Genomic DNA, 14,380 nt, shown 5'->3' on the forward strand with positions numbered 1-14,380 from the left:
AATGCAGGGAAAATCGAATTCTATTAGCCAAGTGAATTTATCGCAAGAAAATAAATCAAAATGCTTGTCGATATATTTGATGAAGTTTTCTTTTATTTGTAGATAATTTTAATGACTAATGAGTGCTAGGGCTGTGATAAGTCTTCCAACGATTCCTATTTGGATTGCCGAATGTGCCAATGGTTGTCCGTTTACAACAGATCTCAGCTGCCGCGCGAGGCTGCATTGGGCTTGGATGGGCTGCTGTTTGGCACTCGGCTGGCCTGCACTCACTTGCTGAACTTGAGACCAACTGAATTGAGAATTATGTGAGACTAGTTACAAAGATGATTGCAATCTTTTCTCTTACCCGCACCACTGCGAGGATTCTTCATCTTTGTCGGCTTCTTGCGCAGTTCCTGTTGATTCATGCCGCCACTGCCACTGGGACCAGGTCCATGGGTATCAATTTGCATGCTCTCATCACTGTCAGAGGCCTGACTCTTCAGCACCTTCTTTAGATTGATAAGCTAAACGAGTGTGTCGGAGCACGAATGCAAATGCATTTTAATACACTGAACTTGCACAATGTAAATTCCAAGAATTTGTCTCTTACCTCTTGCTCAATGCGCTCCTTGTTGTATAAGCGTTTTGCCTTCTCGGTATTTGCATACTTGATCTGCATGTCAATGCAGTTGGAAACCCCGTCGCAGGAGTTGACCCATGCTTGCAGAGTCTCTACTATCTTACCCGTGTAACCCGGAGGGATGTCACGCCCCTGAGCATAGTCCACCTCCAGAATGCGCGTGTTCTGAAACAGTTTTCCGTGTATGATGTCTGTAACAAAGAAAACAAAAGCTTCTTTAGGTAATTGATTTTTCAATGACTTCTTAACAATGTGCTGCTTAAATGCCAAATTTCTATTATTGCAAGTTGTATTATTATTCAAGTTTGATCGAATACCATACGTTAGCATTTAGTAGCAGTTAAAAGTTAAGTTATTAAAGAGATCAATTTCAGAATGTCTAGTAAACCATTATATATAATTTATAACATTTGTTATCTGAATCGATTTCTAGCTTTAGAGGATACAACAATTTAATTAAGTTTCATTCATTATTTATAATTAATTTATTCCAATTTTAAAGGTTAAAGAATAGTTTCGGTACTCAACAATAAAATAATTTAATTTTTGAAAATATCTGCAATATAATATCATTTTTATTTTTTTAGATTCTGTTATTAAAATTATAGAATTTGTATTTCTATAGATTTGATTTTAGTTTTAGAACAACATAAGTTATTTCTTGACTAATAACAATAGAAAGTGAAGATCTTCGGCTGTGTTTGATTTCAAATGTTGCTGAGCAGGTATTTTAAAAGGTAAACTCGTCTAATAAAAAGTCAAATTATTCGTTAACACTTTGCAGTTGGCTTTAAAGAGCCACAGGTTATACTCACTCTCAATAAATTGCTAAAAGCTCGTCTTGACAATGTCACACTGAAAAGAATAAGCTATATATGGACACAACTGTTCTGGATTGCCAGTTGCTAGCTCAATATGAGGGCAGACAACATAGTTTAGAAATGAAAGGGAAAAGTTTTAAGTCGTGCCTTGAATTTTCTTTTTCGGCCGTCACGTGCACAAAACGTTTTACAAAAAGTGTTGAAAATGGCCTGAGCTATAAGAGTTGGCTCTGTGCATCACATTGAGAGAGCAGAGTTCAAGAAATGTTGTGCATCGTGTTGACAAAGTTAAAGTTGTTAATGTGATTTATGTTTAAAGTACGTAGCTTTAAATCTCTAGGCAGATTTAAATTAGTTTATGTCAAAAATATTCAAATTCTAAGATAACTTTTGCAAAAGCTTATCTAATATTTAAAAATAATCTAGTATCCAAAGAAAAAATAAAGGTTTCCACATTTGCTTTATATACTTTAAGGAAAGCATGCTGTTTCGTGTGACACTCCAAAGGCTTAAGCTGGCAAAAGCTGTGTGCATTACTACCATAGATAATAAAATTCTATTGGTAATATGTAATTAGTCTGGAATCACTTGACAAGTTTCAAAAAAGGATTGGGAAACGCTTTAAATGGATAACGATGGATTAGTTGAAAGTTTTCTATTGGACAGTTTGTAAAGGGGTTGATAAAGCGTTGCCTAAGCCAGGTTGATAGCCAAATCAGTGGAGCAGCCATCCAACCAGTTGGAAAATTATAACAGGGGAATCAGCAGCATTACAGCATAGCGAATGTGCCAAAGTGATAGCTGGTAGAAAGTTTTGGCCACGGCCAACTGAACCCATTAAATGTCAAGGGCGTATGCCCCTTTTTGCCATGTCTAAGCACAAGTTAAGACCTTAAGCGCATTTTGGCATTGACTTAACGGTCACTTGGCCTTGAACGTGGGACGCTGAGTCCAAGAGCCAAGTTTAGCAATAAATACACCACCCACACATGTACAGTGTACAGTGTAAGAGCGTGTGTTTAAGAGATTCAATTACTGCCTAGGCTCCATCAATGCGGCAGCAGTTGAATGCGCCTCTAGCGATTGCTCTAATTAGCTTAAGAGACAGAATTTTGATTGAATTTGACGCCTAGAAGTATGCAACAAAAAATTGAAAAGCAGGCTGCAAAAAAAAAGAGGAAAGGAAAGTGAAACCACCCACTCACCATCTGGAAATGCCTCCATTTCCATCACTCACTCACACTTCAGACTTTAAGGTCTGTGGACTCAGCTTGTGTGTGTGTGTGGGCGCGTTCCACATGTAGCCACAAGTGTGGCTACAACTTTGCGGTATTTTTGGCGTTGACATGTGTCTTGTCCCGCTCGCCCATAAAATGTGGGTGGTGTCTGCTTGAAGAGAATAGCGCAACAATCAATCATGCTTTTTTCCCACCAGCTATGCCCCCCGCTTGGGTATGCCACAAATTGTGCCAAAAATTGTGCACAACCCGAGCTGAATTTTGACTGGTGGATCTACATAGCTGTTGCCGATGGGCTGTACATTCTCTTTTTTTTGCCGCAACATTTATTAAAATTGTTAAAGCTTGTGCTAGAGTTTTGCAATATTAATAATACAAATAAATAGATATTAAAATTCCAAACACAGCGTGCAGATGGAATGTGATATTTAGTGTAAGCAACAGTTTTCAAAATTAAATGCTAAAATTATTGTGTATAGCCAGATATGTTATTTATTTTAGAGCTAGAGAACAGTACAAAGTGGAAGAAATAAAAGGTCAGTTGATCTATTCAGCCAGCCATTGCATTTAAGTAATACAGTTGAAGCAAAATAGTTATTAAGCTTAACCACAGCAAGGTACTTTTGATAATTATTCTAAGCTAAATGAAATGTTGTTGATTGTTATGCTAAGATTTATAAATGCTTGTGGAGAAGTGAACTTAATCTTTAAAAGAACAATGACCATAAGTTAACTCATACGAAGTTAAGTCAAACTAACGACTGAATGGTCACGTAGAGAATTTGTGCCTCAAAATAATTTCATGTTAATTACTTAGGCGGCCTCTATGAAGGCAGTTGTTCGCTGTAATAACTGCATTTAATTAATGTCTCCAATTTAATTGACGTATTAAATTCACACGCGTGTAGGAAAACGTTTGCAGATATATTCAAGAAGATGTCGTTTTGTTGTTTTGGTAAGGCCAAAGACCAATTTATGTATATATGTTATGTTAGATTACAAATGATTTATTTTAGTATTGAATGTTTTGAAATACCCATTGATATATTGTCAATAGACGTGTTATGAAGTAAACGTAAAAAAAATGTAAGAAAGCTACAATCGAGTGTGCTCATCGCACATTTGAGCAAGCAAAATATTCCAGATTGTCAGCTAAGGCAACAAAGGCCCGTAATAAGAAGGAATTTTTGCCAATACAAAAGTATTTATTAAAGAACTTCTACAATTTTTATCGGATCGTAAATTTTGGGATCATAAATACTATACTTATTATTATATAATATTTACCAAAAATAGCGACTCTTTACAATTATGAGTCTTATTAGATTTGTATTATTCACTGTAAAGTTGAAATCTTCCTTTTAAGCGTATTAAATGCAATTTAGTTATCAGTTAATTAAAAAATATTATCATTTGTTTTTAATTAATTTTGATTTTAATTATTTTTTTGAATAATTTTCTAATACTAAAAAATTTGTTAAAAATGTCGCGTCTCTTTTAAATAGCCAGTCAGCAGGAAAGACTAAGCTTTGTGGAAACTTTACACACACCTGTCGCTGACAGCTTTAGCTAAAGCTGTCTTCAATTTTTTTGTGAGCGAAAATAAAACGAAAACTTATTAATTGAAAATTCAGAATACCGTCAGCAGGCGACAGTGTCGGCGAGATAGGTAAAAACAAGCACCATTGAAACTTGTGCCATCAATAAAAAGTCAGTTTCGTGCAACTATTGGAAACTTTTCACCTAAAACTGGCAAACTGCTGGGACAGATTCGCGAAACTTTCGGCGCCCAGGTTACAGCAATGACTTGCAGACACCTTAAAGTATGAAGCATACACACAAAGTAATCAAAAACAGAAATCGGTACATAAGCCACAGTATGAACTTCACATTCGCTTCAAAGGCCAGTATGGACTGAAATGAAAGTAACCAAACAAAAAAAAAAACTCAAAAGCGCTTTGTATAATAACGATGTCGGATTCACTAAAGTGAATTTTCTACCAAAAGAAATTAAAATGAAGCTCAAATAAAACAACACAACCAACTATAAACAGTCTCAACATTGGTTACAGCAGATGCATAAAAACAAAAACAAAAAAAGAAACACGTGGAAAACAATGGAAATAATTCTAAACAAGTCAGAAAGCTATAGTCGAGTGTGCTCGACTTTGAGATACCCGCTACTCAATTTAAAAAAGGAAAACAACTCAAAAGCGGTATTATTGTTGAAATATATTAAAAATATATCGAAAAAATATATAAAATATACAACTTATACTAAAAAATACTATCTATCTACTTGAATATACCAAATGAAATAGTTTCTATATTGATATTCAAATTTTTTATAACAGAATGCAATATATTCGTAATTGCCCACCAAAGCAATTAAAAGCTGACAATCATAAAAACTCTCGTTATTACTGTACATCCCAAAAATAGTGAATCTAGATTTAAAATTCTGCTTTCTATTCGATTTTGTAATAATCCAAAACAAACTTGATCTGCGTGCAACAATAACAAGTGCTATCAAATAAAATTTCAGTGCTCATACTAACAGATAGTCATGGCTATATCGTTGGTATAAAGTTATAATACTTTTCTGTCATTTGCGTATCGGGTATAACAATTACTTAAATACTGAAATTAAAGTTATACTGATTAATTGAAAAATACTTCAGTGAAGTAAAAACTCATTAAAATACACTAGTTGCCATCTTAACTACAAATTGAGTTAAGTTTAATATACTCTTTTACCAAGAACTTAGGGTATTCACTTAGAAAAAAGCGATGCATACATCGTGACACTGGGAATTTACACCACAAATAAACTTTACGAGCATGTTACGTTTATTTTGAGCGCTCTTTCCCTCTAGTTGTTTCAATTGTTGCTCTATTTGAATATGCAATTTTTTCGACAAGGTAAAAACAAAACTAAGAAAAGGAATTCAAAATAAACAAGAAGCACAACACAAAAAAGCATAAATGGCGCTTAGTTAAAAGTTTATGCAACTGACAACGGACACAAATGCTTCAACTGATTTGATGAGGGTTAACAACAGTGGGAAACAGAGAATGCCAACCGCAAGGACAAGAAAAGTTGTCAGATTTTTCAAGCAAAAGGTGCTTGCAAATTAAATTCCCATTTCTTAATACTTTATTAGCAAGTTATTTTTTATCTTCTTTTATTGTTAGTTAAAATATATTGAACTAATCAGCATTTGAGCCAAACAAAGGATGCTTGATTCGTTCACAGGTAATCAATCTCTTAGCCAACAGATTGCCTCCACATTGCTCCACTCTCAGTTGAGTTCAGTGTTTTCCTTACTCAACTTACCGAATTTCAATTATAAAACGCATTTAATTACTGTAAGCAGACTGCGACGCAATCATCTCCTCAGCCGCTCCTCCCTATGTGAAGACAAATGATGCTCTAATGGGTCCCTGAAACGTGAGGCAAGCAGACCAAGGAGCAAACATTAAAAAGCCCACAACAAACAACAGGAGTCGTGTCCTGTGGCGCCCTCGAGCAGCCTAATGGCAGCTTAAGGCCTCAACACACACTCAACCATCAACCTCATCCATCCCCCATTGCCACCATTAAATTTCGATTCAAGATTACATCGCCTAATAGTATGCAATGCTTTTTAGGCGCCGTGATTGTCCTGCTACCTCTTGATGGCTCAATGATGCCTATCATAACATAAATCTTGGCCATCGCTTGGCCCGGGGCTCCCCATATTTGGTGTACATTCACTTTGGATTTGAAAAGCAATTAAGCAGGTAGTAAGGCTGGACAATATGGACTGTCTGTGACCTAGCAAGTGCTTGTGAGAGACCTGTATCCTGCGGGCTTACAGCTTACACTTGTCACTTTATTTGCTCTGTTGATTACTTGAGTAATGGATGCGAAGATTCCATTTAAAAATTTGCCTTCTATTTGTTTACAGCCTTCGTTTTTCTGCCATTTGAAAATGCACGTCAAATGAATGAGACATCAAGCATCTTACTTAGTAGTTCAAGTTGGGGAAGTTTCTTTGAAAACTAAACATTTGCCTAAATCCAATTCCACAACTTCCATGCCATTTGTTCACGGCATGTTTAGCTCTAGAGCCAAAAGTCAACACCAAAAGCGTAAATACCAAGCGAGTTTCCTAATCTAGTGGCTTTCAAAAAATCAGATTCCACTATTTTGTTGGGCTTTTGAAACCTCAATTACGATGAACTTTGCGGTATTTGGTAAACATCAAAAAGTCAATGTGTTGCAGCATCGCAATAGTTAGTTTCAGTGCTGCACAGCCTCAGCAAAAATTAATTAAAATGGTGTGAGATTACATTGCAGTGTAACGCAGGAGAATACGATGAGCATTTTGTTCAAAATGTTTTGCATTCGCAAAGCCAGATAATGTACAATGTGAAACAGCTGCGTTTCGTACTTTGATTTTTGCATTTTTGTGTTCTGTTTGTGTTTCTGCATAGTTCGCGAATAAAGCCGCAAAATTTGTTGACCGACACCAGCACTGAACTTTAAAACTACTCATGTGAAATTCAGCCAAGCGTTAAAGACAACACATGCATAATTCACGTAATTAAGCAGTTCTCCTAGAAAATATATATTTTAGATTACCATAAAATCAAAGCAAAATTCATTTGATTTAAGATTACCACTTATATGTATAATAATTTTGGTCTCATAAGTTGAGCAAATATATTCACAGTTTACGGATAATAAAAATGTATTTGTTTATCCTTTATTTCATTGAAATTCATATTGATTCATATCAACATATATGTATATAAACATATTCTTAATACAACAAAGATTGTCTACCATCATTATCAATAAAAGCGAGTCTAGTTGTTTATTATTCAAAACTTGCCAAGATTCAAAGAGTATTATATAAAATAAATTTGATATAAATTCACTGTCATACTAATTTATTTTTATGAATATAATAATTATAATATTTTTATCCTTCGATATATTCGTTCGTTTATCAATATCGATATCATAATATTAACTATTCTGTATAGAAGCAAGATTCAAATTTTGTACTATTCAAAACTTGTCAAGATTCAACGTTTAATAAATAAAATAAATTTGATATAAATTCGCAGTCTTACGAATTTATTTTTATTAATATAATAAAATATATATTTATCCTTTATTTAATTGAATTTCATACCCGTATATTCATATTATCTATTTTGTATAGAAACATGATTGTCTACAATAAACATTAATAAAAGCGAGTTTAATTTCTTATTGTATTAACTTGCTAAGATTTAACGTTTAATAAATATGTAAAAATTATATAAAATCACTGACTTACTAATTAATTTTTATTTAGCAAGCTAGTTTACAAGAGTGGTAAATATCAAGTGGACTTACAATCCAATTTTATCCCCAAAACAAGGGCTCAAGATGAATGTTTTCTGTTTTTTATACCCGTTACCCATAGGGTAGAAGGCATTATAACACAGTGTCTGCAGGGAATGTATGTAACAGGTATTTATATTCTTCATCAGCGTCAACAGACGAGATTTGATTGCGGTTAGATTAAAATTATACCTTGGCAGACAATTTGCTATATTGTGTAGATTTTAAATGTGGTACTACATCAATATACCAATAATAGTATTTGATATATTTTAGTATTTTTGCGATATATTAACTTTGTATATTTTAAGAATGGGTAGCTGGTATCTCACAGTCGAGCACACTCAACTGTAGCTTTATTTCTTGTTTATTTCTTAGAAAAAGAAATCATTAGGGCAAAGTGTTTGGGCAGCTGTCGTCAGAGCACTTTTTAGGCGCGACTGGTGAGAGTGTGCTTTGGATATTGGTGTAGCCGGACGTCATTTTGACTGCTGGTCCGACAGCGACAGCGACAGCGACCCACGTCACTTAATGAATCCGGCCAAACACGCGCTACGGCCGGTTCATTGTTTTTGAGAATGAACGCACAAGGATACGGCACAGTGGAATGCCTTGCGTTGTCCTGGCTAATCAAGTGCACTGCCTAGGCAATGGATGGGGAAATGAGAAACATGACACGACTTTATTTTGTATTCGTTCCAACTGTTGCCAGACAGCAACTCAAAGGAGAGAAGTGAATTTCTCCAGCTCATTGATGGCTGTTTTGACACCTTCTCTCTCAGCTGTTGCTTTGGCTGCAGCTTACAAAATGCTAATTTGGGCGCTTTTGGCTTGCTTGTTGTTGTGTTGTTCAAAACGTAGAAAAATTAGCATTTGATTTAATTATTTAGAGTGTGATGCGAGGCTTGTCTACCTGAGTTTATCTGACAGTCGATAAGTGATTAAAGAAGTTTCCCGAAGGAGAGTTTATAAAGTGTGCGATGTGCTTATCACAAATATATTATCAATTACATTAAATTAATTAAATGCAATTAAAGTGTTTTACACTTAAGTTAAGTTAAGCCTGTTCAAAAGTTGCATGACAAACGAAATACAAAATTTAAATGCGTCCTTCGCTACTACTTGAAAAGGAATTCGTTTTCACGCGCTTAACTTAACGTGACTTTTCCTAATCTCAAATTCAAATTAACGCATGCACGGCAATCATTTTTTATGCTTATATTTTAAATGAAATCAGCAGACCAAGGTCACGCTCAACTAGGCTTAAATTATCGTGTGGGCGATGCCTCTGCTTCATTTACGTAAACTTATTCAATTACAGCTGTACTATAATTTGCATTTCAACACCCTGCACACAACATAATTGGGGCAATGAGGTATACCAACTATCAATATGTTCTATATGGAATATGGTATAAGTGTTCTTCTTAATAGCAGTGTTTGCTATTAAAGCATTGCTCAATTAAGTCATGCGGTTTGTAGAACATCTCTAATGAATCCACAACAAGTAACCTAAAATGGCAGCAATGAAATGAGAAGCAAAATGGATATAATTCCCCACAATTGTTTTAGCTAGCTAGTTTTTCAGCTTGCATTGCATTTTTGGACTATTTTTATTAAGTTGGTGCTTAACATCAAATATTTCTACTACAGAATTTGTCTTTTTATTGATATTTTTCGAGTGTATGGCATTGAGATTCATAGTAAAACTTTTGACGCAACGGCATCGACGACAATTTTTGATTAACATTTAATTTTTCCAGCGTTAAATGCATTGCTTTGTGTTGCGTTCTTAAATTTTTGACTTTCTATTAAGCAAATTCATAATTAAAACCTGAGGCTTCTGTGCTTGATATTTTCTTAACCTTCTTATTCGAACTATGCAGTCACAAGCAATCGTGTTTAAATTACAGAAAACAAAGAAAGCATTCCTGAAAATCAGGAATGCCTTTAGTCAAACGTTCAAAGAAATTTGTTTATATGGAAACCTTCAACCTTGAAATAAGTTGTACATATGTTTGTAAATACGTAAGCAATTCACTGCAAATATTGCTTATAAGCAATCATTTATTAAATTTAGTTCATTATATAAATGCAAATATATAGTAAATATATCGCCAATATTCAAATTTACATTGGCGAATTGTGCATAGTAGTTGCTTAATAATTTAAAATGAAATAATAACATATCTATTATAAAAAATTCACTTCAAAAGGACTCTAAAACTAATTTTGTCGTACTTTAAAGAAAGTGCAAAAAAAAAGTTCTTTTAAGTTCATTAAAATGTATGTAACAAGTTTATACTCATGAAAAATTTAAAAATTATTTTGTAATTAACTAATTTTTAAAAAATAATTTCATTATTCCTATTATTATTATTATTTAAATTGGGGTGTTATTTTAGAGTTTTTGTGAAAAATTCTATTATTAGAATTTTTGAAGGTTTTGCAATTTTTTTGATTTTGCTTGTATATGTTCAGCAGTCGATTTTAAATCAACTTGACAGAAATGCAACTAAACCCATAATTTAAATACTATGATAGCAAAATGACGCATTTTTACAAAATTGTCCAATGAATTCATTATAATTTGGCAAGTATCTCTTTTTTAGTATATCATTTTATATTTATTCACGTAATTGACTGTCAAATAGCTTAATACTTTTATACTATGATGGTTAAATAGTATAAGCATACGAATTTTAAAAATTATCTCTCAATTCAAAATATGTGATTCCCGGCAGTAACAGCAAAATATTGCGAATATACTATAAACATATGTAGGTATATACCAAAAAGTATGTACATATATTTGGTAAGCCCTTCAGGTACATTCAGTTTTTGTCATATAAATTTATTTCTTGAATAATGTATAAGTTATCAACCAATCGCAATGTAATAATTGTTTACCTACATTCAGCGCTTTAATTTATTGTTTCGCTTGTTATATTACTTTTTTTGGATGCAACCTTAAATGCAACAATGACAAGTCTTAAAACAAAGGTATAGCTCTTATAATGTCTAGCAGGATCTATGTGATGTTACGGACTCGGCTGTTAACACTGCAATATAGTATGTATTCTCCGACCTCGTGTAAATGCCTGCTTCTGCTCATACACACAAAGTTATAATACCCTACTAGGAATTTAATTTTTCTAACACACTTGCGAACTTGGAAATGAGTGCATATTGTACTATCATACAATAAGACAACTTAAGCAAACACAATCAGTTTTTAAACTGAAAGTTAGATTTCCTCAAGCTGGAACTCAACGAGTTCAACTGCAAACAGAAGCGCAACTCACCTGCGTAGATAGCCTCAATGATGATGTCCTCAAGGTGGCGCACGTTGTCGATTTCCAGTTCATTTAATAGGACTGCATAGGGAATGCTTTTGGTCTTGATGGCCAGCGATACGATGGTCAAGTGCTGTAGTTTCTTCTGCATTGCCGGTGTCAACTCAATGTAATCCTGCTGCTGAGCACGGAACTGTTTGTAGGTGCCGTAGGCGAACAGATTCAGTGTATTGTAATACTTGGCATCGGGGCCGTCCTTCAACTAATCCCATAGATAGTAGTTAGTTGCTAGTTGAACATTTAACTCAAATAACTCCAATACTTACCTCGGCTACATTGGGTTCCGCTAATAATTCGCCGAAAACAAAGACGTTCGGCGCGTCAAGCACTTGTTTGATGACATCGAGCAGAGCTTCGCCGGTTGCGTTCTTGGCCAGCACACAGAACTGTTGTAAGAATGTCTCCTTGCTGGTGCTGGGCTCCTCATTGCCGAGAAGCATATCTTGTGCCATTTTAATAATTAATCTTGCGAGAATTTGTTTTTCTGATTACAATTGCACAGCTGCTAATCTATCGTTTGATATACGTTTTGTGTCTATCGATAATCACAACAGAAAAAATATTCATTTGAACTATCGATATTTACGCCACGAACACGCATACAGGCTTATCGATTTTGTGGCAACAGCTGTTTACAACACATCGCAAAGCTGGCTGCTATAAAACATGAAAACAATATTCACGCAAAGGGCGGGAAATTTGAAATGGACGAAAATTTGTTAGTGAATTATATTTTCGTATTTATTTATGTAATATTAAAATTAAAATTGAAGCTTTTTTAATAAACACTTAACAAACAAGTTTCCTAGTAAACACCTCATGAAAATCCTAGTGTATATATGTATGTACTTCAGAATATTAATGCAGCATTTTACTTTAATCCAGTGCTTAGCCTTCTTTATTAGTTTTTTTTAGAAAGCCTATCAGGCCAATAATGCTTAAATTGTAGTAACTTCCCTTTTAAAACACTTTGCACTTTCACACATTTTTTTTTTGCCTCACACACACAAAACACTCAATGTGAAAAATCTTTGGGGAGTGGTTGTAAAAATGCCGGTAGCCATATAAAAATTTACCCCTTAGCGACTTGCAGTGCGAAACTTTTTGTACGTCTTTCTACTTGGGTCACACTTATTATTATTTGCCGAGTCTGCATAAAAGATATACGTATAAAAAAAAGGTGCAGGTCAAAGTTGGAAACCCTTTATTATGTGGCGCCGTCTGTGCGAAGCTCTTCGGTGAGGGGCCATTGGGGATTTGCCTGCTCATCGATTATGAAAAGTTAAGCAAGACGCATATAAAAGGTCAAAGGCCTTGGGGGACAAATACGAGACCGAAACACACAGCAAGATTTCTAATTCAAAACACTGTAAACTTTGGAAGGGCACAAAAATAAAGAGAGACTCCGAAAAACATTTATTTTGTGCATTTCTCTCCCGTCTCTCTGAATGGCATGCAACAATGCAGTTTTATACGCAAAGTACGAGTCATATTTTAGCTAGTTTAGGTTTTCCCAATTTAGTTGAACACTGAATGGAAATAGAAAGAGAGAAGCTGGGAGAGGACACATAACATTTGCATATTTGACACCAGCCACAACACTTTTCTTTTGCCCATAGGCTGTTGTCCAGCTGTATTTGTGTGGTTCGATATGCTTTCCAATTTGATTTTGCAATCCGCTCCAATTGGCAGACGCTTCTTTTATTGGATTTCAGTTCTGCAAAGTTAGTTTCGATGTTTGCCAAACATTACGACATTTTCATTAATGTGGCAATGTTTTTCTTTTCGTTCTTATTTTTTCTGTTGCTGGTCTTTGGACACGCACAATTTCCGTTGTCGTTGAATTTACGCAAAATGTTTCGTCATCGCCGGGGCAATTTTTCTGTTTTCTGTTTTCTGTTTTGATATTCTACTTTATTTTTTCGGTTTTTTTGGAACTGCCTCGTCATTAATTTGACACACAATGAGACAGCGAATTGCAAGCTGTAAACAGTGTGAGATTCGCAGATACCGAATATTCCAGACTCAAGGATAACCGTAACGCCAAAATTGTGTTAAATACCATAGAATTTCATGTTAACAAATGGCACTTAATCAGCAGCTTGCATTTAGGGATGTTATTAACTATTTAGCTTCTTATTCCCAAATAATATATCATATGCATTCATTCACATTCACATTCGATATCGAAACCAAAAAGAGAAGAGGAAATCTTAGTGTGTCCATCTTATTTGTATAGAAATTATATTAAAGATATTCTTGATTGTCTGAATATTCAACATAAAGAAAATCAAAAAAGGATTTACCAAGTTAGATTTAAGTTGCTAACATATTTTATTTTATACCTATAAAATATTATTTTACTGCTCTTTTACTTTTCTTAGTACAACAAAAATGAAGTTAATATGTTACTTAATCCACAGCTAAAGAAATACAAAATAAAATACTCAACATCGATTTAGTATTAAATAAATATAATGATCTTATATTATCGTTATGCTCAACGAATCTAATTAAACCCAATGTACGGACAAAGGGACATTTAAGGTCAAGTGTGACCATAAAAAAAAGTAAAGGACATGTTAAATATTTTTTTACTGATCTTTTACTTTTCATAGTACAACAAAAATTAAGTTAATATGTCACTTAATCCACACAATCAAATACTCAACATCGATTTAGTTTTTAATAAATATAAGCAGCGCATCTAATTACATCCAATGTACGGACAAAGAGACAGTTAAGTTCAAGTGTGACCATAAAAAAGTAAAGGTAATTTTAAACTTATCATAATAAGGTCACAATTGATATGCTAATTGAGATATATATTATAAGGACAGATTTAAAACAGTTATTAACAAAATCAAAATAGTATTTACCAACTAAGAATTAAGTTGTTAACATATTTTATTTGCCAGCTATTAAATATTTTTTTACTGCTCTTTTACTTTTCATAGTAC

The 14,380-nt window shown here is 34.0% G+C and overlaps 1 protein-coding gene across 1 annotated transcript; it reads right to left on the reverse strand.

Moving 5' to 3' along the window:
• Positions 1 to 73: 73 nt before the first annotated feature.
• On the reverse strand, positions 74 to 11,961 carry LOC132792262 (COP9 signalosome complex subunit 7). Its single transcript, XM_060801541.1, has 5 exons — positions 11,687 to 11,961; positions 11,370 to 11,622; positions 596 to 816; positions 350 to 509; positions 74 to 292 (listed from the first exon to the last, which is right to left on the reverse strand). Exons 1-5 carry the CDS (start codon positions 11,870 to 11,872, stop codon positions 270 to 272), a joined length of 843 nt encoding a protein of 280 aa, XP_060657524.1. The 5' UTR covers positions 11,873 to 11,961; the 3' UTR covers positions 74 to 269.
• Between the last annotated feature and the right edge of the window lie 2,419 nt (positions 11,962 to 14,380).

The sequence above is a fragment of the Drosophila nasuta genome, chromosome 3, assembly GCF_023558535.2.
Source record: "Drosophila nasuta strain 15112-1781.00 chromosome 3, ASM2355853v1, whole genome shotgun sequence".
NCBI lineage: Eukaryota > Metazoa > Arthropoda > Insecta > Diptera > Drosophilidae > Drosophila > Drosophila nasuta.

Coding starts and splice junctions, on each gene's coding strand:
- LOC132792262 (XM_060801541.1), bottom strand. CDS start 11,872: ATGGCACAAGATATGCTTCTCGGCAATGAGGAGCCCAGCACCAGCAAG. Junction 11,623..11,686: donor CGGAACCCAATGTAGCCGAG/GTAAGTATTGGA, acceptor CTATGGGATTAG/TTGAAGGACGGCCCCGATGC. Junction 293..349: donor GAATCCTCGCAGTGGTGCGG/GTAAGAGAAAAG, acceptor TTCTCAATTCAG/TTGGTCTCAAGTTCAGCAAG.